The 24,789-nt window shown below is 39.6% G+C and overlaps 2 protein-coding genes across 9 annotated transcripts in view; one reads left to right on the forward strand and one right to left on the reverse strand.

Moving 5' to 3' along the window:
- Nucleotides 1–1,934: 1,934 nt before the first annotated feature.
- Nucleotides 1,935–24,789, forward strand: part of LOC134759798 (olfactory receptor 1J2) — a 44,530-nt gene continuing 21,675 nt past the window's right edge. For 2 of the 8 annotated variants that reach the window (XM_063714408.1, XM_063714409.1), the window contains exons 1-8: nucleotides 1,935–2,931; nucleotides 3,111–3,215; nucleotides 8,794–8,870; nucleotides 9,414–9,537; nucleotides 9,984–10,066; nucleotides 20,194–20,279; nucleotides 20,995–21,148; nucleotides 22,418–22,539. The gene's annotated coding sequence lies outside the window, so the exon portion shown is untranslated. The remainder of the gene's footprint in view (nucleotides 2,932–3,110; nucleotides 3,216–8,793; nucleotides 8,871–9,413; nucleotides 9,538–9,983; nucleotides 10,067–20,193; nucleotides 20,280–20,994; nucleotides 21,149–22,417; nucleotides 22,540–24,789) is intronic. The other 6 variants (XM_063714406.1, XM_063714411.1, XM_063714413.1 and 3 more) reach the window with 5 other exon arrangements.
- Nucleotides 10,683–11,638, reverse strand: LOC100437914 (olfactory receptor 1J1). The gene has a single exon (XM_002820178.5). It carries the CDS (start codon nucleotides 11,618–11,620, stop codon nucleotides 10,901–10,903), a length of 720 nt encoding a protein of 239 aa, XP_002820224.5. The 5' UTR covers nucleotides 11,621–11,638; the 3' UTR covers nucleotides 10,683–10,900.

Below are 24,789 nucleotides of genomic sequence, written 5' to 3' on the forward strand. Positions count from 1 at the left end.
TTCATGAGGCTATTCTTGAGGCTTTTCCTGAAACCTGAGATGAATAAAATCCAAGACTGTACCCAAAACCTAATGAACCAGATTACGACTATTACAGTTGGCTCCAGGTTGTATTTGTAGAAAATTCTGGATTACCTATGGATGCCGAATCTACTCAAGTAGGCTGTAATTCTAAGTTTGCAAATGGCCTTACTCAAGAACTTTCTCAGCTTGTCAAAAGAGCACACATGGAATGGAAAACTATGTCCACTTCTGATTTGGTTAATCTGGCAAATCAGCTTGCCTGCACCCCTGAGGACAGTACTAAAAAGAAAACCACTAACATTCTTAATCTTCAATTACAGCAAACCGAGGCTCCCAGACATAACACTAAGCAGAGACTCCCTGGGTTATGCCAACATTCCAGATGGCTGGAAGAGAGATTGCTGCAAGAGAAAGGGGGAATTTCATTCTCAACTACCCCATCTCCTCTCCCATCTGAGAGCACTTTCAGTGAAGGGGCTCCAAGGACTTATGGGGGATTTTCCCACTTCTCCCACTTAATTTTCTGAGTGAAATGATCCTTCAAATTAGGAGTGGTTTTCTTTTTGAGATAGAGTTTCTCTCTTATCTCCCAGGCTGGAGTGCAGTGGTGCGATCTCGGCTCACTGCAACCTCTGCCTCCTGGGTTCAAGCAATTCTCCTGGCTCAGCCTCCTGAGTAGCTGGGATTACAGGTGCCCACCACCATGCCCAGCTAATTCTTTGTATTTTTAGTAAAGATGGGGTTTCACCTTGTTGGGCAGGCTTGTCTCGAACTCCAGACCTCATAAGCCACCTGCCTTGGTGTCCCAAAGTGCTGGAATTACAGGCATGAGCCACCGCATCCGGCTGGGAGTGTAGTCTTAACTGTGTTCATTGATGCCACACAATATTTATCGTCCTTAATCCCCCTAGCCTCAGTCAGCCCCTGCCTCAGAGTAATAAAAAAATTACAAATGGTGAGCGTTTCCAACAAGCCACTGACTGCTTTTGTTTCACAGCCCATTTCTTTCCATCTTGGCCTTCTGTCCAAGACACCCACACCTTTTGCTTGTTAATTCTGCCCCGCTCCACCACCTTGGATGTGATTTTTTTGAAAAATACCATGCTAAAATTTCTTTTTCCCAAAAGGGGGAAATAATTTTAGACTTTGATAAACTAAACTGTCCTCACTCAACAGACTCCCCCAATTCTGTCATTTGTTATGTCATTCCCTGTTCAGAAAACAAAAATAATGTCACTCATTTAGTGCTAAATTAAATACCTGTCTCTTTAAAGGCAAAATCTTTCACTGATATTTTCAAAATTCATAGTGTACCTCTTATTAAAATCCAGATTAACCTATTAAAACCCTTGCTTAATATTAAACAGCCACTAAACCAGATGGCACTGCAAGGTATTAAACTTATTATAAAAGAATATAAAAAACAGTCTCATTATTCTCTGTACCAGTCCTTGGAGTACCCTGTTCCTACCTACTAAAATACCAAACAACCATGGGAGGAGGTTCGTTCAGGAACTCTCTCTCAGTTATAAACTATAGTATTATTACAAAGCACCCAGTGGTTCCAAATCCCTGTACTGTATTAAACCCAATACCCATTGATAGCAGATTCTTCACCATCACTGATCTGTGTATTACATTATTCATTATTCCAGGGGATCAAGCCAACCAATATCTTTTTGCCTTCACCTGGGAAGGCCAACAGTTTACCTGGATAGTAATGCCTCAGGGTTTTACTGAAAATTCTTCCTATTTTCTCAAATATTAAAGGCAGACTTAAAGGATGTAATTTTTCTCCAAGACTCTTGTTTACTACAATACGTAGATGACTTCCTTCTTTGCTGTCCTTCACAGGCAGCCTGTGAAAAAGACAGTGTACATCTATTAAAGCAAATGGCTGCTTAAGGTCATAATGCCTGTAAAGAAAAACTGCAGTGAATAAAAACTCAGGTGAAATAATAAAGCCATTTAATTTCAGAGAATGAATTACATTTAGAACCAGAACAGATTCAAGGCATTTTACTATTTCCTCAGCCCAAAACAAATGCCAACTTTGTGAGTGGATTTCTTGGACTCACTGGCTACTTTTGAAACTGAATTCCCAACTTTTCTCTTCTGGCCCACTCCTATGTGCTTTATATAAATTTACCAAACCTGACCCCATTACTTGGACAAAATCATAAGGGTAAGTTTTTAAAAAGCTAAAGGAGAAATTGATAAATTCTCCAGTTCTAGGTAATTCTAATCATAAACTCTTTTTTTTTCTCTTTGTCTGTGAAAAGGAAGAAAATACTTCAGGGATCTTAACCCAAAAGCAAGGAGGCCCACACCATCCTTCAGGATACTACAGTTAACAACTGGATCCCATCTCCTGTGGATTCCCTCTCTGCCTAAGAGCAGTCCCTGCTGCATCCTTGTTAGTCAAGGCGACTGAGGAGATAGTCATGGGATTCCTCCCTGACTGTGTTTTTTCCTCATGCCATGGAAGCCCTTTTACACACTCATCACACTCGGCATTTTTCTGCTAGCTGACTAACCTCCTATGAGCCTCTCCTACTTACTATTCATCATATTATTCAATCATGCTGCAATAACCTTAACCCTGTGGTTCTCGGGACCTCTCCTTCAGATGAAACACCATATGGCTGCTTAACTCTGACAGACCAGCTTTCAATTCCTTGGGAGTGATTCCTGTGGACAATGCTGAGTTGTCCTGGTTTACAGACGGCTCACATTTAAAGAATGAGTCTGGCAAGTATTGTGCAGGCTGTGCAGTCATGACTTCCTTTGAGATTGTGAAAGCAGCTCATTTACTATTAACTACTTCAGCCCAGCAGGCAGATCTGTTCGCCCTTACTTGAGCCTGACTCTTTGCTACAGAAAAGACAATGTTTATGTAAGCAGCAGGTAAGTGATATGGTTTGGCTCTGTGTCCCCACCCAAATCTCATCTTGAATTGTAGTTCCATAATTCCCATGTGTTGTGGGAGGGACCCAGTGGTAGATAATTTGAATCATGGGGAGCAGTTTCCCCCATACTGTTCTCATGGTAGTGAGTAAGTCTCATGAGATCTGTCGTTTTATCAGGGGTTTCAACTTTTGCGTCTTCCTCATTTTCTCTTGACACCACCATGTAAGAAGTGCCTTTCACCTCCCATCATGATTCTGAGGCCTCCCCAGTCATGGGGAACTGTAAGTATAATTAAACTTCTTTTTCTTCACAGTCTTGGGTATATGTTTATCAGCTGCATGAAAATGGATTAATACAGTAAATTGGTACTGGAAGTGGGGCACTGCTGAAAAGATACCCGAAAATGTGGAAGCGACTTTAGAACTGGATAACAGGCAGAAGTTAGAACAGTTTGGAGGGCTCAGAAGAAGACAGGAAAATGTGGGAAAGTTTGGAACTCCCTAGAGACTTGTTGAATGGCTTTGACAAACATATTGTTAATGATATGGACAATGAAATCCAGGCTGAGGTGGTCTCAGATGGAGATGAGTAACTTTCTGGGAACTGGAGCAAAGGTGACTCTTGTTATGTTTCAGCAAAGAGACTGGCAGCATTTTGCCTCTGCCCTAGAGATCTGTGGAACTTTGAATTTGAGAGAGATGATTTAGGGTATCTGGCAAAAGAAATTTTTAAGCAGCAAAGCACTCAAGAGGTGACTTGGGTGCTTTTAAAGGCATTCAGTTTTAAAAAGGAAGCAGAGCATAAAAGTTTGGAAAAATTTGCAGCTGGACAATGTGATAGGAAAGAAAATCTTATTTTCTGAGGAGAAATTCAAGCTGGCTGCAGATATTTGCATAAGTAATGAGGAGCTGAATGTTAATCTCCAAGACAGTGGGGGAAGTGTCTCCAGGGCATGTCAGAGACCTTTGCGGCAGCCTCTGTCATAACAGACCTGGAGGTCTAGGAGGGAAAAATGGTTTTGTAGGCAGGGCCCAGGGTCCCCATGCTGTGTGCAGTATAGGGACTTGGTGCCCTGTCTCCCAGCCACTCCCACTGTAGCTGAAAGGGGCCAACGTAGAGCTCAGGCCATGGCTTCAGATGGTGCAAGCTTCAAGCCTTGGCAGCTTCCATGTGGTGTTGAGCCTGTGGGTGCACAGAAGTCAAGAATTGAGGTTGGGAACCTCTGCCTAGATTTCAGATGTATGGAAATGCATGGATGCCCAGACAGAAGTTTGCTGCAGGGGTGGGGCTATCATGGAGAACCTTTGCTAGGGCAGGGTGCAAGGGAAATGTGGGGTTGGAACCCCCACATAGAGTCCCTACTGGGGCACTGTTGTTGAATGGCTTTGACATTGGCCTAGTGGAGCTGTGAGAAGAGGGCCACTGTCCTCCAGACCCCAGAATTGTAGAGCCACCCACAGCTTTTACCAGGTGCCTGGAAAAGCCACGGACACTGAATGCCAGCCCGTGAAAGCAGCTGGGAGGGAGGCTGTACCCTGCAAAGCCACAGGGGTGGAGCTGCCCAAGACTATGGGAACCCACCTCTTGCATCAGTATGACCTGGATGTGAGACCTGGAGTCAAAGGAGATCATCTTGCAGCTTTAAGATTTGACTGCCCTGCTTGATTTCAGACTTGCATGGGGCCTGTAGCCCCTTTGTTTTGGCCAATTTCTCCCATTTGGAATGGCTATATCTACCCAATACCCATACCCCCATTGTATCTAGGAAGTAACTAACTTGCTTTTGATTTTACAGGCTCATAGGAGGAAGGGACTTGCATTGTCTCAGATGACACTTTGGACTTTTGGGTTAATGCTGAAAAGAGTTAAACTTTGGGGGACTGTTGGGAGATTGGTTTTGAAATGTGAGGACATGAGATTTGGAGGGGCCAGGGGTGGAATGATATGGTTTGGCTCTGTGTCCCCACCCAAATCTCAACTTGAATTATATCTCCAATAATTCCCATGTGTTGTGGGAGGGACCTAGTGGGAAATAATTTGAATCACGGGGTGGTTTCCCCATACTGTTCTCATGGTAGTGAATAAGTCTCACGAGATCTAATGGTTTTATAAGGGTTTTCTGTTTTTTCATCTTCCTCGTCTTCTCTTGCTGCTGCCATGTAAGAAATGCCTTTTGCCTCCCACTGTGATTCTGGGGCCCCCTCAGCCACGTGGAATTGTAAGTCCAATTAAGCCTCTTTTTCTTCCCAGTCTCAGGCATGTCTTTATCAGCAGCATGAAAATGGACTAATACAGTAAGCCTTTGGAGTTGTTCATAATTTTGGTATGGTTTGGAAGTAAAGAGGTTCCTCACTTCCAATGGAGAAAAAATAAAGAATGTCCCTTATGTGCAAGAATTATTAGATGCTATACAGTTACCTGATGCCCTAACCATGATCAAAGTCTCTGGCCATTCAAAATTAGAAACTATGGAATCTAGGGAAAATCACTTTGCTGATAATGCAGCAAAGAATGCTGTCCTTAAAAGATCCTATTGATCAAATTTCTATCATGGCCCAGCTAGAAAGTTCCCACCAAATAATTCTGAAACAATTACTAAAGAAGCACAGAATTGGGCATCTGGGGCCAAAAAAATAAACTGGAGAATAGTGAATACTGATTCACTGGTAAAGATATACTTGGGTTTGGGCCAAATAAACAAACCTGTCCTGCTAGACTCCATGAAATTTCCATTGTTTACTACTGTACATAACTTAAACCACTGGGCTACATAAAATACAATTACTTCTATAAAACAATACTGGTCAGGTACCATCAATAAAGGAGCCAAAAATACTTATTTTACCCTGGCTTACATTCCCTAAATCCAATCCTGGGAATGTGGGGTGCATAACCCTGGACATTTTAACCTCCCTAATGGGCCTTTCAAAGTTGGGTTTTATCCAGCTCCCTCCCTTGCATGGATACAAATATGTGTTAGTCTTGATCTATGTGTTCTCCCCCTGGATTGAAGCATTCCCCTAAAGATAAGCCACCACATTAGCAGTAGTTAAAGTCCTATTAGAAAAGATAATCGATACCAGGGCCATCTCTTGAGCTCCCAGCAACTGAGGAACTGATTTTACAGGATAGGTTATAATACAAATGTGGGCCATCTGGCCAATCTTACAGCACTTTAATTGTGCTTATCATTTCCAGCCCTCTGGACTAGTTGAAATGCACCAATAGTACTCTTAAGACCCAACTGGCAAATTTTGTAGAAACCTTATACTTGCCATGGCCAAAAGCCCTGCCTATAGTGCTTCAGAGCTAAAAGGTCTCCCTTTGGAATACATAAGATCTCACAATTTGTAATTATTACTGGGCACCCCATGCATTTGGCCCCAACTTAAAAGACCCAAAGTTCATAAAAGGTGAAATGCTTCAATATTATAAAGGTATAATCAAGGCTATGGATAAAAAGTATGCTCTGGTAGAACAATCTTTCCACAGTGCATTCCCAGGAAATGAAGACCTAAAACACCATAATCTACAATCAGGAGATTTTGTCTATTTGAAAAGATATTTAAAAAAAGACTCCCTCCAACCTCATTGAGAGGCCCATTTCTGGTCCTGTTAACCAACCTTTGTGCTGCCAACCTTAAAGGAATTGATTCTTGGATATATGTATCTTATCTAAGGAAAACATCAGCTCCTGGGTGGATCTGCACTCCTGTCAACGAATTAATACTAAAAATTTCTAAGAACTGAACTTAGTTTATAAAACTAAAAATTTCTAAGATTTGAAGCAGGTGGCATCTGTTTCTCCCAAGGTGTTTGGATGACTTCTGTATACCCTTTCCTTATTTCTAATTCTTACTTTATCTTATCCTTTTTTTTCCCCTGGAAGATGATATTCCTGTCCGCATTTCCCAGTCTGTTGGTACAGGGGAAAACTTACTGATTGTTGGATCTGTCATAAAAAATCCTGACCTGTTCATGACTCTAGTGATCTTTTAGTACAATCTGTAACAAATTTTGCTAACATCTCAGCTCCAACCCTCTGTACAAAGTGTATCATGGGACCGTCCTATAAGGTTAAGCTTTCTCGTTCACCTTCTACTCCTGTCTCCTGTCTCATCTACTCAAAACAATGATCTCCTAGTAGGGCCCTAGAGATGTGCAATGAATCATCTCTCTTAAAGTGTTCCTTGGGTCTCTTTACCATATGTACGAAAACTTGTTGGGACTGATTTTAAGAGAAAGGGCCATTAGCAGTTTATAGTAATATAACTGACCCCTGGTTTAATCCTGCCATACACGGAAAATTTACAGATGGAAGAATTCTTTGTTTTCCTATCGGATATATTTACTTTTGTGGGTGGGATATGTCAATATGGGCCTCCAGCTATTTAGACACTTGGACAACAGGAGGCTAATGTGTGTTAGGATGTTTTGTTTCTCTGTTGTCAATGCATAATAGATCTGAAACTGGTCACGGGACTAGTCATTGGACTAGTCCCCTCTTACTATATCAAAGGGTTAAACATGAGTTACCAGGTGGGCATGGGACTCTGGATTGCTTCCTTTGTCAGATCTTTTGTATAATGGTATGATATAGCCACTAATGAAGAAATGGTAAAAGATTTATTTGCTACCCTAGGAATTCTTGCAGACTTCACTGCAAGTATACAATAGCATTCATTGGCTTCTATTGCCAGGGTAGTGTTGACAGAATTGCTCTTGATTATCTATTAGCCGAGCAAGGTGGTATCTATGCGATTGCTAATACTGCATGTTGTACCCAGGTTAACTCTTCCAGATAAGTTGAAACTCAGTTACATAAACTAAAAGAACAAGCCTATCTGGCTACAAGTCTCACCCATTTCTCTGGGGTCATTTTATCTATTTAGTTGGTTGCCTTTGTTCATGGTTCGAAAGCATCATGCAAACTGGACTCGTCATATTGTGGCTGTTTTTGCTCTGTATTTTCCTTTTTAAACTGTATACCTGTTGTCTGTTAAATCTTTGCAGAAATACAACTCCTGACAAAATAACGTTGGCCCAGCAATTTGAGATGATAGTCAATGCCTATGGAACAGACAAAATTAAATTTAATGATGAAATCCAGATGAAATAAGCCTAAGAGCTTCTCCTTCTGGCCTCCTTCTTGCTCAAATGTGGCTAAAAGGGTCTTGAGACTGACTTCCAGCTTCCGCCTGATGTGGGATGAGATCAACTAACTACAACAGGTCTATCCCAGCACCAAAGGACAATTCAAACCTGGCTACAGGCTAGTTGATCAATATTTTTAGAGAAAAATCGTTATCAAAAGAGGGAAATGTGAAAGTTGCAGGTATCAGGATGAAATAACTTTTGTCACACCCAGACAAAATAGGGCTGGGAAGGCATGAAGGAGAGGGGGCTCATGCTTACATGTCTGAGATAAGAACTATTTCCAAGAACTTTCTAAGAGCTCCAGAAGACATCTCTTTGTATCTTTCACTCATCTGCTTTGCACAGCTTGCAGGTTTCACACATATACATATGCTTCTATGGCAAGGTTTATCACTAGACATTCTTTAGGACTGCGGTAATTCAGATAACATGCTCTCAAATGGTCATTTGCACAGTAACAGCATTTCTACCAATGAACTGATGACAACTTTAGCTTTGAGCCTCTGGAGCCAGTGGACTCCGTGTCTAAGCAGCTGACACGAACCTCTTCCTTCTTGCCAATGAGAGCTTCCCTTTACCCCGCCCTCACCAGATGCACTGATGGCTTGTCATTTTGTGCACCCTGGGTTGTAATCTTCATTTCTCATTCCTGAATAAACTCAACATATTTGGACATTTCTCTAATGTCTTTTTTTTTCCTAGGTGAACACTTGGCAGGACAACAGGCAGACAAGGAGCAGCCTGGGCTACGCCCTCCTCCATCCAGCTTGGCAGGGAAGGTTGGGGCAGGGGCTGGCTAGGAGATAGGGGCTGGAGGGCGAGGCCAGGGGCAGGGTTAGGCATGGGGACAGCACCACGGTGGGGCCTTCCTGGCTAACTGTCCACTACCAGGTACTGGGACCCCCAGTTATTTTATTGCCTCACCATGAAAAGAAGTGAAAGCATTCCCTAAACATAGTTTCATCATTGTCTGTATCTCTCTCCCACCACATTTCTTCTTTTCTATTGCTCTTTCTCTCACAAAAGCAGGGGATATATATCAAACTTGCTAAGTGGTTCTATTGAAGCTTCTTCCATTAAGCTTGAGATAAGGAGAAAAACACCCCTCTCCCTGTTAGGAGGATTTGGGGTTCACTATGCAGCTTTCTCCGAAAGAAGACTCTTTACAGGACACTCTCTTACCTCCAGCTCTCAGCTCTTTTTAGATCCACATTAGATTGAGAGGCTCAAGTGTTACGATATTGATTATTATTATTGAGTATTTCCTATCAATATCTTCATTTTGTGTGTCACGATTCACTTTAATATCTGTTGTCTCCCAGGTCTTGGTGCCTCAGTTGAAACTTCCAATTTAACATCCTGACACACACTACTCCCTCTTCCTGTGATCATCAGAACAAGATAAAACCTTGTGTGTCTGGATAGTTCTCATCTGATAAGATTCAGGTAAAGAAACGCCTTCTTTGGGAAGTTGTTTATATCCTCTTCCATCAGACTGAGCTAATTATTCCTCTTCAAACCCACACAGTGTTCCATGTAAACTATTATAGTCTTTGCTACACTGAGTCACTCTGGAATCAGATGCCAAGATTCAAGTCTTCCTTTCACGAACTATATGATCTTGGGGTATTCTTCCCCTTTTAGAGCCTGAGTTTTTTAAACTTACCTTTTGGAGTTTTTGTTGGGATTAAGTTAGATGATTTTAAAGTATATTAAGTTCTTAGATCAGTCCCTGAGAGAACTGAGGTGACATTTATTTTGTCACTGAACATCTGTATGTGTTTGGGGAGAAAGGAAGTGTGGGCTATATTCTGGAAGGACAAGAAAGCAGTGTGTTAATTATTATGTAAGGAGTGAGAAATGTCATATGTTTTTCTTAAAATTTCTGAAAGGGCTTCAGCTTCCTGGATATCTGGTGCCTGGGCGAAAGAAGAGCCATATCTTCACAAAAGTGGAAAATTCCTAAGAAATAGAGGTATGAAGGGCCAGACACATTTTATAACAAATTTAAAATTTGGGAAAGGTCAGCCCTGATGACTTCCTTTTCATACCAGCCAAAGTGACATAACATGCTCAGAATATTTTCCAATTCCATTACCCAAGAAAAGAGCAAACAAAGTCCTATACAACATATCCTATTTTACTAGTCCCTCAAACAGATGCAAGAATAATATCAGGAAAGCATTTCAGAGTGACAGCTGTGGAAGAAAGAAAAGTGAGCTATATTTTCAATAATTTGTATTTCTGTATTATTGAGGAAAAATATTACATGGGATGTTTTAAAAGAAAGGTAAGTATCAGTTAGAATAATGGTTTTTTTTTACTCAAGAATTTTTTTTCTTTTTTTTTTTTTGACAGAGTCTTGCTCTGTCACCCAGGCTGGAGTGCAGTGGCACGATCTTGGCTCACTGCAACCTCCGCCTCCTGGGTTCAAGTGATTCTTCTGCCTCAGTCTCCCGAGTAGCTGGGACTACAGGCATGCGCCACCATGCCCGGCTAATTTTTTTGTATTTTTAGTAGAGACGGGGTTTCGCCATGTTGGCCAGGCTGGTCTCGAACTCCTGATCTCAGGTGATCCATCTGCCTCGGCCTCTCAAAGTGCTGAGATTACAGGCATGAGCCACTGCGCCTGACCTACTCAAGAGTTTTCTTAGGGCTCCTTTAATGTCTTTATTTCTCAGACTGTAAATGAATGGGTTCAACATGGGAGTGACTACTGTGTATATCACTGAAGCAATTATGTTCTTGTCATTGGTGTTGCTGGATGGGGGAAGAAAATAGAGACCAATAATTGTCCCATAATAGATAGTCACCACTGAGAGGTGGGATCCACAAGTGGACAAGGCTTTGCATATGCCCTTGGTGGAGGGAATCTGGAGGATGGTGACCCCAATGTGACCATAAGAAACCAGGATGCACAGAATGGAAGCATAATGGCTGTCAATCCTGCTGTAAAGATTGCTAACTGATTGAGGGAGGTGTCTGAGCAGGACAGCTTGAGCAGGGCACCAAGGTCACAGAAGAAGTGAGGGATGATGTGGTCAGCACAGAAGGAAAGCCGGGCCAGAAGGAGGGTATGCAAAAGAGCACACGCACAAGCGATGACCCAGGACCCAGCCACCAGCATGACACACTGGCTCTGACTCATGATGGTGGCATAATGTAGAGGGTGACAGATGGCCACATACCTGTCATATGCCATTGAAGTGATAAGGAAACTGTCTAAGTCAGCAAAAAATATGAAAAAATATGTCTGTGAAATGCACCCCTTGTAAAAGATGGCTAGGTGCTGGGTCTGCATGTTCATCAGCATCTTAGGGACAGTGACAGATGAAAAGGATATGTCAGTGAGGGCCAAGTGGCTGAGGAAGAAGTACATGGGGGTGTGAAGGTGAGAGTCCAGCCGGATGAGCAGGATGATGAGCAGGTTCCCCAGCACTGTGGTCAGGTACATGCCCAGGAATAGGGCAAAGAACATGGCCTGCTGCTCTGGCCAGATGGGGAGGCCCAGGAGGAGGAACTCGGACATGCTGCTCTGGTTCTCAGGGCTCATGTTTATATCAGCTGGAGGGCACTAGGGAAATTTGAAGGAAAGAAGTGGTATGTCTTAGAATAAGAAATGATAACCGTGGCATAGTATAATAGAGATGTTCTTTTGACTTAGGGAATGTCTTCATATTTTCTTACATTTGCCACATATTTTGCTGCAAATGTGCTGAAAAAGAAATGTAAGTTTAGTTGATATAGCTACTTTCTTTCTGAATCTGGTCTCTGTAAATGATAGTACTAAAAGTTGTTTGCTAAATGTTTTTTAATACACTGTTCCAATAGCTGATGTATTGTAAGTGATTCAATAGCCTTCAATATATGAGCTGGGTGGTACTGTTATTATTTCTACTCTTTAGATGTGAAAGCTAAGGCGGACAGTCTTATAGTCACAACAATAGGAAGAGGAGAAGCTGGGATTTGGACCCAAGTATCTTGACTCCATAGTTTCTTCTGTGGAAACAAAGCAATTATTTGACATTGGAAATCTCATTGCCTTATTTTGTGTGTAATGACCTATTTAATTCTGTATACCCTGCTTGTCTACACAATGCATGAGTATTTCTAATTTATTCATTGTTTATAGACCCCTAATCTTTTTTAAGACATAACACTTTATTTATTAAAAAACTCTTCCATGTAAACAATTACTCCAAAAGACAACAAAACAAGTTATTTTGAGTGATTTTTCGAAGGACATGCCCACACATTTTATCATGATATATATGTACTATTCTAGAAGGTGGGGAGGGTGGTACTGTTGAAAGTCCAGGTAAATAAATCATAATACGAAGTAAGCAACAAGATAGAAAATCCTTCTTATGGTTTCAGATCCATACATTAATTGCTCTGATCTTTTGTTTGTTTGTTGTTTGAAACAGAGTCTCGCTCTTTGCCCAGGCTGGAGTGCAGTGGTGAGATCTCAGCTCACTGTAACCTCCGCCTCCTGGGTTTAAGCGATTCTCCCAGCTAATTTTTTATTTTTAGTAGAGATGGAGTTTCACCATGTTGGTCAGGCTGGTCTCGAACTCCTGACCTCATAATCCACCCGCCTCAGCCTCCCAGAGTACTGGGATTACAGGTGTGAGCCACTGCACCCAGCCTAATTGCTCTGATCTTTTTAAAGTTTAAGTGTAAGATAAGTGTAAGATATTTAATTCCATGTTTGAATATTAATGTGTAGCATAAAAACATATATATATATATTCCTCCTGGCTCAACCACACATGTGACAATGTCTCTTGGGGACCCAGTGGTGAATTCTTCTCACAGTATGTCTAAGGAGCATTGGCTAAGTGAGATTTCACATTCGGTGGATTTCAGCCATCTCATCAATTTCTCCATGCTACTGAAATCTCATTGTTCCACTCAGAATTTGTCTTTTCCCCAGGATGGCTTTCAAAGCATTTTACTGACTGTGTCAAGCCAGAGTAAGCAAAATGCTGATGAGTTTGGATTTCCTCCTCCAGTCTCTCAGCCTTTCTGTTTTATTGTTTGGTATCTCATTTCTATATGACATCAGATGCCATATTAGAAATTCCTGCTTGATCTTGAAATAGGTACTGACTGATGAGGCATTAAACACAACTTAAATTCAGTCTTTAATCACTACCACTTTTAAAACATTTAATAGTGTAATTAGGAAAAATTCATAAAGACTTGGAAACTTCACATCATAATAAATTCAGATATTAGCGAGGCTGTCAGATGCTGTTACTCTATTCTAAATACCAGTACCAGAAGGACGAGACAATATCTCAACATACTTGGAAATAATACTTCAGGTTAAGATATGAGCTGGGTGTCTTATTTTTTGTCTGTTCTTTTTCATGTTTCCATGTTCCTTTCTCTTTTTGTTGAAAGATTAGACCTAGAATCTATCATAACCAACTAATGCATACTCTATATAAATTTGTTGATCAAATAAAATGTTGGATCTATTTAAATTTATCATAACAGCTTTATTAAAAAATTTTTACTGGGCTTAGTTCAAGAACCAGCTTTTGCTCTAACAATCCTGGGACCCCATGTTATTTAGTTGCCACATGGCCTCACATTCAAAGAAATACAATCTGAAAGCTAAAAGTAATTTTAACAGGAATTCTATTTTTTCAGCATCTCTGAAATAGCTTATAAGCGATTTATTTTTCAACTCACATCAATATTTATCAAAGTACTCTTTTTTTATAAAAAGAGAAGGCAGGGATTCACCATAACATATCATGGCTTGTTACAAATAATAAATATTTGCAAGTGATTAAAACAAACAATAAATATTTGCAAGGATAAACCAATAAAATAATGAAGAAAAATACAGAGCTTAGAAATAGACATGTTTATAATGAAGACCATGAGATTGACAAAAATGCATTATAAATCAGTGATAAAGTAGTAAAAAGGAAGAACTGCTCAATAAATGGTGCTGAGGAAGTCAGCTATCAATAAAGGAAAAATAATACTATATCCCTACCTCACATCGTTAGAAAACTTTATAGATTATGTTTATGGCCTTAGGGTAAAGCATATTTCTTTCTAACTTGTATTTTATGTTCAAGGGTACAAGTGCAGGTTTGTTACATAGGTAAACTTGTGTCATGGGGGTTTGTTGTACAGATTATTTCATCACCCAGGTATTTTTTTTTTTGGCTGTTGAATCCTTTTGAAGGATCTAAAAACAAATTTTATTAGAAAGAAAATGTATTTGCTTCTTTTTTTATTATTATACTTTAAGTTCTAGGGTACATGTGCACAACATGCAGGTTTGTTACGTATGTATACATCATCACCCAGGTATTAAGCTTAGTACCCATTCGTTATTTTTCCTGATCCTCTCCCTCCTCCCACCATCCACCCTCTAAAAGGCCCTAGTGTGAGTTATTCCCCTCTATGTGTCCATGTGTTCTCATCATTTAGCTCCCACTTACAAGTGAGAACATGCAGTATTTGGTTTTCTTTTCCTGTGTTAGTTTGCTAAGCATAATGGACTTTGACTCCATCCATGTCCCTGCAAAGGACATGATCTCATTCGTTTTTCATGGTAAAGCACATTTCTTAATCAGGATCCCCAAAGCACACAGGATGAATGAATCTTCTGTTAAGTTTGATAACATTAAAATGAAGTTTCATTACGACAGCAACCACCAACACCACAAAACCACAGATGGGAGAATATATACTGCCACAAATCAACAAAACACTAGTATTCCGGACACATAGAGAACTCCTATAAATCAATAAAGAAAAGACAAAAGCTCAATAAGGAAAAGACAAGCTCAATTAAAATATGGCAAAAAATACAAACTAGAAACTCTCAGAAAATGAAGTCCGAATGGCCAATAAACATATTAAGCATGTGAGGGGTCCACTTTCAAAGTGATAAAGTAAATAAAAGTTAAAACAATGGTAAGATAGCACTGATGAAATTTTAAAAATATACATGAAGACACCATGAATTGGCAAGTATATGAAGAAAAGGAACTCTCATACATTGCTATAAGATAGTTAAATTGGGAAGGATAGTCTCTTCAATAAATGGTGATGGAAAAACTGGATATGCACATGCAGAACGATGAAGCTAGACCCCTATCCTTTATCATATATAAAAATAAACTATAAGAGGATCAAGGACTTAAATGTAAGATCCAAAACAGTAAAACTATTAGAAGAAAACACAAGGGAAATGCTTCATGACATTAATTTAGACAAGGATTTTTTTGACAAGACCTCAAAAGCACAGGTAACAAAAGCAAAAATAGACAAATAAGATTATATCAAACTAAAAAGCTTCTGCACAGGAAAAGAATCAACTGAGTGAAAAGACAACCTACAGAATGAAAGAAAATATTTTTGAACTGTGTGTCTGACAAGGGGTTAATATCCAGAATATATAAGGAACTGAAACAACCCAATGGCAAAAGCAAACAAAAACAATAAATTTTAAAATGTGCAGAAGACCTGAATACATATTTCTCAAAAGAAGACATACAAATGGCCAATAGGTATATAGAAAGCCACTCATATAACTAATTATTAAGGAAATGCAAATTAAAACCTCCATGAGCTGTGACCTCACCCCAAATAGAATGGTTATTATCAAAAAGACAAAAAAAAAAACAAAAACAAATACTGGCCTGGATGTGGAAAAAGGGGGAGACTTATACATGGTTGGTGGGAATATAAATTATATAGTCATTTTGTAAAACACTATGGAGATTTCTCAAAAAATTAAATGGAGCTACCATATGATCCAGCAATCTCACTACTGAGTATATATTCAAAGGAAATACAGTCAGTAACTTGGAGAGATATCTGCATGTTTATTGCAGCACTATTCACAATAGCCAAGATGTAGAATCAACATAAATGTCCATCAGTGGATAAATGGATAAAGAAAATGTATATATACACAATGGAATACTATTAAGCCATAAAAAGGAATAGAATCCTGTCAGTGTGGCAACAGGATGAACCTGGAGGACATTACGTTAAGTGAAATAAGTTCTGGCACAGAAAAACAACTACTGCATGATCTCACTCATATGTGGAATCTAAATAAGTTGGTCTCATAAAAGCAGAGAGTAGAATAGTGGTTACCAGAGCCTGGGAGGGTAAGCAGGATGAGAGATGGGAAGAAATTGGTCAACAGCTACAAAGTTACAGTTAGATAAGAGAAATAAGTTGTCATGCTCTATTGTACAGTAGGGTAAATATTGTTAACAACATTGTATATTTCAAAAGAGCTAGAAGAGAGGATTTTGAATGTTTTATTCACTAAGAAATGATAAATGAATGAGGTGATGGATATACAACTTATTATACAATGTATATATGTATCAAAACATGACACTGTACCCCATAAATATATACAATTATTGTGTGTCAATTAAGCATAAATAAAAAGGTTCATCGATTTAAATCATCTATTTGAACACTTTAAATTGGCTTATCTTTTAAACATTTCTCATAAAACTGAAGATGTACTTCTCTTGATGTGTTTCTCCATAGATGCTGTAAAAAATTGCTCCCAATTCTCCAGAAGGAAAAAGGCCACATTATTATTTAGAGCTTTGTTTGTAATAGTGAAGAACTGACACAATTAATTGCTCAGTAGTCAAGAACTAGATAAACAGAAGTCAATTTATTTATGTAATTCTATCCTGCGATAAAAAAGGAATAAACTGTATGCCATATGTGTCTACATAGATAGATATTTAAAAATTAATTTAGGGTTAACATGCAAACTATGCTCACGTGTAATATATCAATTAAAACGTGGAACAACACTATACATTATTTATGGGCACATATATGCAGTAAAAGTACAAAAACAAGTATAAAAAGTATTTAAAAAGGTATTAAAAATTTCTTTGTAGTGGTTAACCCTAGAAAAGGAGAAAGCAAAGGGGATATGTGGGGTGCACCTTTGGCTGTGCTGATAACATTCTGTGTTGTTTGTTTTAAAGGTCAGAAACAAATGTGACGACATGTCGATGTTTGTTAAATCTGAATGATTTAGGTCATATGTTTTACTTCTCTTTATTTTTGAACTACTAAGTAATTAAGCTATTTCTCTAAATAAAAAATAAATGCTTCTAAGGTCACATTCTCTAAAAAATGTCATTAGTTTAAAAGGGTGAGAGTGTAGAGAATTAGGTTTTTTCCTTAGCAGATAGGAGGTCAGACAGGAAAAATTTGTCTCAGGTAAACCCAATTTATAATAAGAGTTATTAGTTTGGTGAATGCACTGTATATCTCAGTAATATATATATCTTAAAAAGCATGGCTTCATGAAGTAATCAATATTAGCAACGCATTGTGCCTTCCTCTCTTTTTCTCCATCAATTTCCAAGGTTCTCTTATTAATGTTTTCCCATCAGCAGTTAAAATAAATTTTACTATTTTTTTGGTTTTTTTGTTTTTTTTTTTTTTGAGACGAAGTCTTGCTCTGTCACCAGGCTGGGGTGCAGTGGCGTGATCTCGGCTCACTGCAACCTCTACCTCCTGGGTTCAAGAGATTATCCTGCCTCAGCCTCCCAAGTAGCTGGGACAATGGGCATGCACCACCATACCCAGCTAATTTTTGTATTTTTAGTAGAGATGGGATTTCACCATGTTGGCCAGGATGGTCTCAATCTCTTGACCTTGTGATCTGCCTGCCTCGGCCTCCCAAAGTGCTGGGATTACAGATATGAGCCACCACGCCTGGCGAATAATTTTTACTATTAAATTTAATGGAACTACTTTGGCCAATCTATACAGCCAATGGGCAGATTATCCTATTGGCCTATGGTAAAGAACAAATCTCCTCCTCTTAGGCCAGGTAGTCAAATCTAAAGAGATTCTTAACATAAAGACACTATAATGAAGCACAGAATCCATGCTCTGAAAATTCTCTCCCATTTAAAGAAGGGGCAAAAATTTCTGCTGTTCATTCCTACCTAGTCACGAGCTATCCAACAAGAGAAAAAGAAAAAAAAGTAGGACAAGAAGACAGAGTGTTGGACCAGGTGCGTTGGCTCACACCTGTAATCCTAACACTTTGGGAGGCTGAGGAGAGTGGATTGCTTGAGCTCAGTAGTTCGAGACCAGCCTGGGCAACATGGTGAGACCCTGTGTCTACCAAAGATATAAAAAATTAGCCAGGAATGGTGGTATGTGCTTGTGGTCCCAGCTACTCAGGAGGCTGAGGTGGGAGGATCACTTGAGCTCGGGAGGTCGAGGCTGCAGTGAGTTGAGATTCTGCCACTGCACTCCAGCCTGGGTGACAGAGCAAGACCATGTTTCAAAAACACAAAAAACAGTGTGCAGAAGCCCCACCATCACTTTCTCAACTGGATTCAAAAGGCAACCGTGTCCTATTAGTCCTGGTTCCTCTTCCCCACCGAGTGACAGGAAGAGTGTAAACATGAGCCAACTTAATCTAGTAGGTGAAAATTCATGCCAAATGATAACTTTCAGTAACTACAGCAAAGTAGCCAACTGGCTCCATGTAATATTGAATTAGAATTTCAGCAGAATTAGAATATTTATGAATGCTTTACTATTAATCCCAGAAACATGTGAAAGCTAGTTTGCTACTTAGTCTTAGAGGCTAAAGGCTTTCTGCACAGACTCCAGCACTTTGGACTCAAACTTGACCCCCGAATCTTCATAGATTGTAGAAAATGAGTGATAGAACCATGTCTCTAAGTTTCTCACCATTCTTCAGATTATCTGGGTTAGTTTTGTTTTCCAAGTTAACGTGCAATGTGATGTGATTTTCAGAACAATATTGAGCCTTCCCTATCCCTACCCAAGACATCACCCTCAATAGCTTGCTGATATCTGAAATTCTTTTAGCAAGAGAAAAAGGGCTTTAAGTTTCCAACTAGAGATTAGGTTACAAGGTAAGTTTTCCTGCGAGAGAGAGCCCTATGGCCAACACTCTCGCTCAGATAGAATGGCTGAGAGCAGTTTATTTGGGGATCCAGGTTTGGATGGCAGAACAAATGCACTGGCTTCCTCAGACAAAGTGAGGAGACAAGGTTGGGGATTACAGGCAGAATGAAAGCAGAGGCTGCAGACACTGAACAAATTTACTATCTTTCTAATTTGGCTATGATGACTGCTATAAGGCTGGGCTGTAGAAATAGTTGCATTGTTAAGAAATCTGATATAGTGCTTAATTTGTACCAGGTGATTTTCAAATAATATTCACCTGTTCCCACATAGGCTTTTTTTTTTTTTTTTTTTTTTTTTTTGAGGTGGAGTCTTGCTCTGTCACTCAGGCTGGAGTGCAGTGGAACCATCTCGACTCGTTGCAACCTCTGCCTCCCGGGTTCAAGCAATTCTCCTGTCTCAGCCTCCCAAGTAGCTGGGATTACAGGTGCCCACTACCATGCCAGGCCAATTTTTGTATTGTTAGTTGAGAGGGGGTTTCACCATGTTGGCCAGGCTGGTCTTGAACTCCCAACATCAAGTGATCCACCGACCTCGGCCTCCCAAAATGCTGGGATTACAGGCATGAACCGCTGTGCCCGGCCAGTGTAGGCATTCTGATCCTCACTTTGGAGAGGAGAACACTGGGATTCAGTGATGAAACTTGCCCAATGTTATAGCACTAGTATGTTGTGAGCCTGGGATTTGATAGCAGGTCCATCTGGTTTCAAAGACTATATTCTTCCCACTCTATTAAAAGCCCTTATTAAATATATCTTCAAATAGGACAATATTTGCTGCCTGAGAGCACTCAAGAATTTCATGAAGTAAATCGGAGAGTTTAAGGATGAATAAAAATCTATAGTTTCAAGATTTGTGCCATGATGGTGATGTCAATAATACTGATAATAAAAATTAGAATAGCAATCATTCATTAATCACAGGTTTATTGTGTGAATAATAATATAGGCCAGCTGCTGTGATGCAATTTATATCATATCAGCCTAACAGGATCACAAAATAGCATTATTCTTATTTAACCAGTTGGAAAGTAGGGTTTACAGAGTATAAATAATTTGCCTAAAATTCTACATCATGAAAATGGGGAGGTCATTCAATCCTATGTTTGTCTGATTTCAGACTCATGCTGCTAATCATCATGTCTTATTGCCTCCAGCAGACCATTGATGGAAAAGACGTCTGGATGTGCACCTGTCATTAAAGAGGTGGTATTTGTAATTTCTTAAAAGCCTTTGCATAGATGTATTGCTTCAGTCTTTAATCAGATGATCAGAAGAGAATAGAGAAACCAGGAAGTCGGTTACTAGATTTACGAAGGCAGCTTCCCAGAAAGTAAATTTCTCGGGGTCCCAGGAAAAAAGCAAATAAGACCCTGGCCAATGTTTTTGATGGATACCTAGTTTCCATCAGTAAGGGAAAGGTTAAGGCAACTATGGTACACATTATTGAAACGAATATGTAGTCAATAAAATAAATTCATTAAAAGTTTATGATATAATTTTTAAAGGACATAATAGGAGATTGCATATAGGTATGTTTATAACTATTTATAAAAATGCAGATTATTATTATTTTTTAAACCTTGAAGAATGTGCTCATAGCTGGGATGCAGGCCAGATATTCAGCAAAACTGTGAGAGAACATTTTCCTAAAGAGGAAAGTACAAACACCAGAGAATAATAATAATGATGTCCACCCTAAATTATTTGATGTGATACAAAAATTATATAAACCACCTGGCACATGTGTACTCATCTGCAAGATTTTGGAGGAGATGATTAACACACATGCGTGCGCGCACACACACACACACAAACTGCTTAGTGGAGTCTGTAAGCATTGGTCTTACCTAGTTCATTGATAAATTCAAATATTGTCAGCTCCTTGGTATGAACTAATTATTCATTTTCTCTCCAAAAGTCTTAGAACGGGAACAGTGAGAAAAGTCATGAGCTCAACCCTGAATGGAGAAGAGGCACATTCTTTGTTTTTCACCAGCCACAAGGCTACAGCAAGAGTATCTCCCTTTACCTGCCTGGTTGGGAACCCAGGGGACTGGTGCCGGAAGTCTGTGGTGAGAGACAGTTAGGGGCTAATTACTGTATTTCCCTTAATATTCCCAGTCGAGATGTGCCTTTGCCAGACACCAAAGACAGTCAACTCCTATGGGAATATAAATAAGAACTTTTATTATGTACAGATTTTTTTATTTATAAAGAATTTTCACATCTATAAGATTTTTTAACCATCACAATAATATTTGATGTAGATAGTATTTTTCCCATTTATTGAGTTTGACAATGTCTCAAAAGTAAATGGTTAAACGAGTATTCAAACATAAACACGTTAACTTCAAACCTAAAGCCTGGTTTCATTCTAGGCTTTCTTTCATGTTGCCTCCCTTATATTAGTGAGCTCTATATTTTAAATAATTCTTTTGGGTTTTTTGTTTGTTTGTTTTGTTTTTGTTTTATTTTTGTTTTGAGACAGTTCTGTTGCCCAGGCTGGAGTGCAGTGGCATGATCTCAGCTCACCGCAATCTCTGCCCCCCGGGTTCAAGTGATTCTCATGCCTCAGCCTCCCAAGTAACTGGGATTACAGGTGTGTGCCACCAAGTCCAGCTAATTTTTTCTATTTTTAGTAGAAATGGGGTTTTGCCATGTTGCCCAGGGTGGTCTCAAACTCCTGAGCTCAGGTGATCTGCCCACCTCAGCCTCCCAAAGTGCCTGGATTATAGGTGTGAGCCACCGCTTCTGGCCTATACAGACTTCCTCCTTCCCACATTCAATTTGGACCTGGGAGGAGAGGTGTTACTAGTCCCTGAGGAATAAGAACACTTTTCAAGGACTAGAGATTTATTTTCCTCATGGGAAACACCTGAATACATGCAGGATTTATTTTTGGTTAGTGATGACACATAATAATAGTTGGAACAGACTCAGGGCTCAAAAAGTATTCTTTGACCATAAAAATGAGTGTGAGAATCTTCAGAAACCTACTACATTCAGATTGGCAAAAATATAAAAGAGATGGAGAATTAAGTGGAGGAGATTGCTTTTTTCATTATTTCTTTCAATAATTTGTGCGTTCATTTACTCATTCAGAAGAATATTGTTTAGTATGATGTGGCAAGAATTTTGTGAGGCACTGTAAAGAAAACACAATTTTCTTTTTTTAAAATTTATTATTATACTCTAAGTTCTGGGGTACATGTGCAGAACGTGCAGGTTTGTTATATAGGTATCCACATGTCATGGTGGTTTGCTGCACCCATTAACCCATCATCTACATTAGGTATTTCTCTTGATGCTATCTTTCCCCTAACCCCCCAACCTATTGACAGGCCCTGGTGTGTGTTGTTCCCCTCTCCGTGTCCATGGGAAAACACAATTTTCTATCCCCAAAGAGCTCCCAATCCATTGAATGAGATCAACAAAACCGTACACATCAGACACTGTAATGAAGGTAAGAGCCAAGTGCTGTGGGAGCACAAAGCGGGGCATCAAACCCAAATTAAAGGCATTAAGCAAGTGTTCTGTGTGGGAAACTCATGAGGGGAGAAGAAAAGACACACACACCATACCTTTATTCCATAAATAAATATATATATATTTACACTCACCAGACTGTGGAGGATTCACCACCAGACTGGGAAGAAACAGCCTGGGCTCCAGAGTCGGCCACTTGGCCGTGCACAGACAAGGAGAGGTCTCATGAAGCTTTGGCGTGGTCTGGGACCCTAGCTCTTTTTGTAAGAAGTTGTTTTGCATGAGGCCCAGTGACGAGGGCCCTTTGCGACTGGGCTCAAGGAACACAAAAAGATAACTTGTTTTTGCAATTATCTATTGTTTTTCAATAACTAATGTATAGGAATGGATTGAAATAGAGATTTCTCCGAAACAGTGCTGGATGAATGCCTCAAGGGGCTCACACAACCTGTCCCGGGACTTGGTGACCATTGTTTGTGTCCACGTTCAATTGAGTTCAAATTAATATTTAACTTTTTCTCCACATTGGGCCTCAATTTGATACTCAATTGTAGGAAAATACCCTTACAGATACATGGGGAAGGCACAGTTGATAGATTACAGATACATGGTAAGCACAGGAGAATTAAAAACACAATTAATAAAAACCACACCCACGATAGCTTTGCAAGGAGAGTAATATTGTGAGGATTGTCAGGGATAGACACATAACATTTAGTATGCAGTAAGGCACAAACCCCTCCTTGGGCTGCGGTAAGCATATCTAATGCCTCTTGATTTTGCAATACAACAGTGCACGGCTGAGCAAATTCATCTGATAACAACATAAGTCCAGTGCTACTATCATTAAGAGCTTTTTCTACATGTAAGCTTAATATTTTAATTTGTTGCTGAAGCAGGATTGTACTGGTGGCAGGGGAGAATACTGTGATAGGGTACCATCATCAGGGAGTCTGACGCATTCATAACCAGTGATATTTGTAAGCATCTAGATTACTGGGGAGGGAATATTATCCCAGATGGTGAATGGAATTAATGGCCATCCCCAAATGCATCTCCCCATCCAATGTGGGATGGTGAGTGTAAATATATATATCTCTTTTCCATTATCCCCTTCCCATCGCAACTTGCTTATTATATCAATTTGCTTATTATATCATTGGCTTGTTATATCTGCATTGCCATTTACATGGGATAAAGCTTGTTTACCCTTAAAGATATTGTGTGTATGTCTTTTCTTCTCCCCTCATGCGTTTCCCACACAGAACATCAAGGTAGGCTTGTAGAAAGTTACAAGTAAGCAAAAACTCAAGAAAATCAAAGCAAGTAGAAGGTGATGTCAACAACATAGAGGCAGAGCAAGTGAAAGGGAGAGAAACAGAGGAATAGGAAAAGACCTAGAGAAGAGAAAGGATGGCAAATTTAGGAAACAATTATCAGAAAAATTAGAATGGCTGAAATGTATGCTTGAACAGGGGAAGAGGTTCAGGATGAGTCCAGAGAAACTAGAAGGAATAAATCATGCAGGACCTTAGAAGCCATATTGAAGAATTTGCATGTTACTTAAAAGGAAAGAAAGAGCCATAGAAGGACTTGATCAGCAGATTGACAATCGTACCAAACACAGTTGGTATAGTTCAGAAGTGGATAATGAGCATGTATTTGCAGTGGGCGGAGGACATGTTGGCAGAGCAGGCATGGGGTAGTGGAATGCAACACCAGAAGCAAAGAAACTCATTAGGAGAAGATGACAGTCATTTAGGTAAGAGATTATGAAAGTCTGTATAAGAGAGTGACCATGATGTTAGAGAGAACTATATTGATTTAAGTCTCCATAGTCAGAATCTAATGGATATAGTAATTTTGATGTGAGTTGATTTTGATAAGGATGTAGAAAATAAGGAGAACAAAGGAGTTGAAAACCTCTCTAAATTTATGGCTTGGACAGCTGAGTGTATGGTTGTGCTATTCACTGAAGGCAATATAGAAGAAGAAAAAGATTTGAGAAGTTTTATTGCATAGAGTATGAGGCACCTATAGGTCATCCATGAGACAAATTTAGTAGGCAGGTGGATATATTTTGGATAGAGATAGAAATTCATAGACTGTCAACATAGAGGAGGATGAGACTGCCTAAAAACAAATGAGGTTAGTAAAAGCTGAGGAAAAAGAAGGAGGGGAGAGAAAGGGAGGAGAGGGGAGGAAAGGAGAAGGGAGAAAAGCAAGG

The sequence above is a fragment of the Pongo abelii genome, chromosome 13 (assembly GCF_028885655.2).
Source record: "Pongo abelii isolate AG06213 chromosome 13, NHGRI_mPonAbe1-v2.0_pri, whole genome shotgun sequence".
NCBI lineage: Eukaryota > Metazoa > Chordata > Mammalia > Primates > Hominidae > Pongo > Pongo abelii.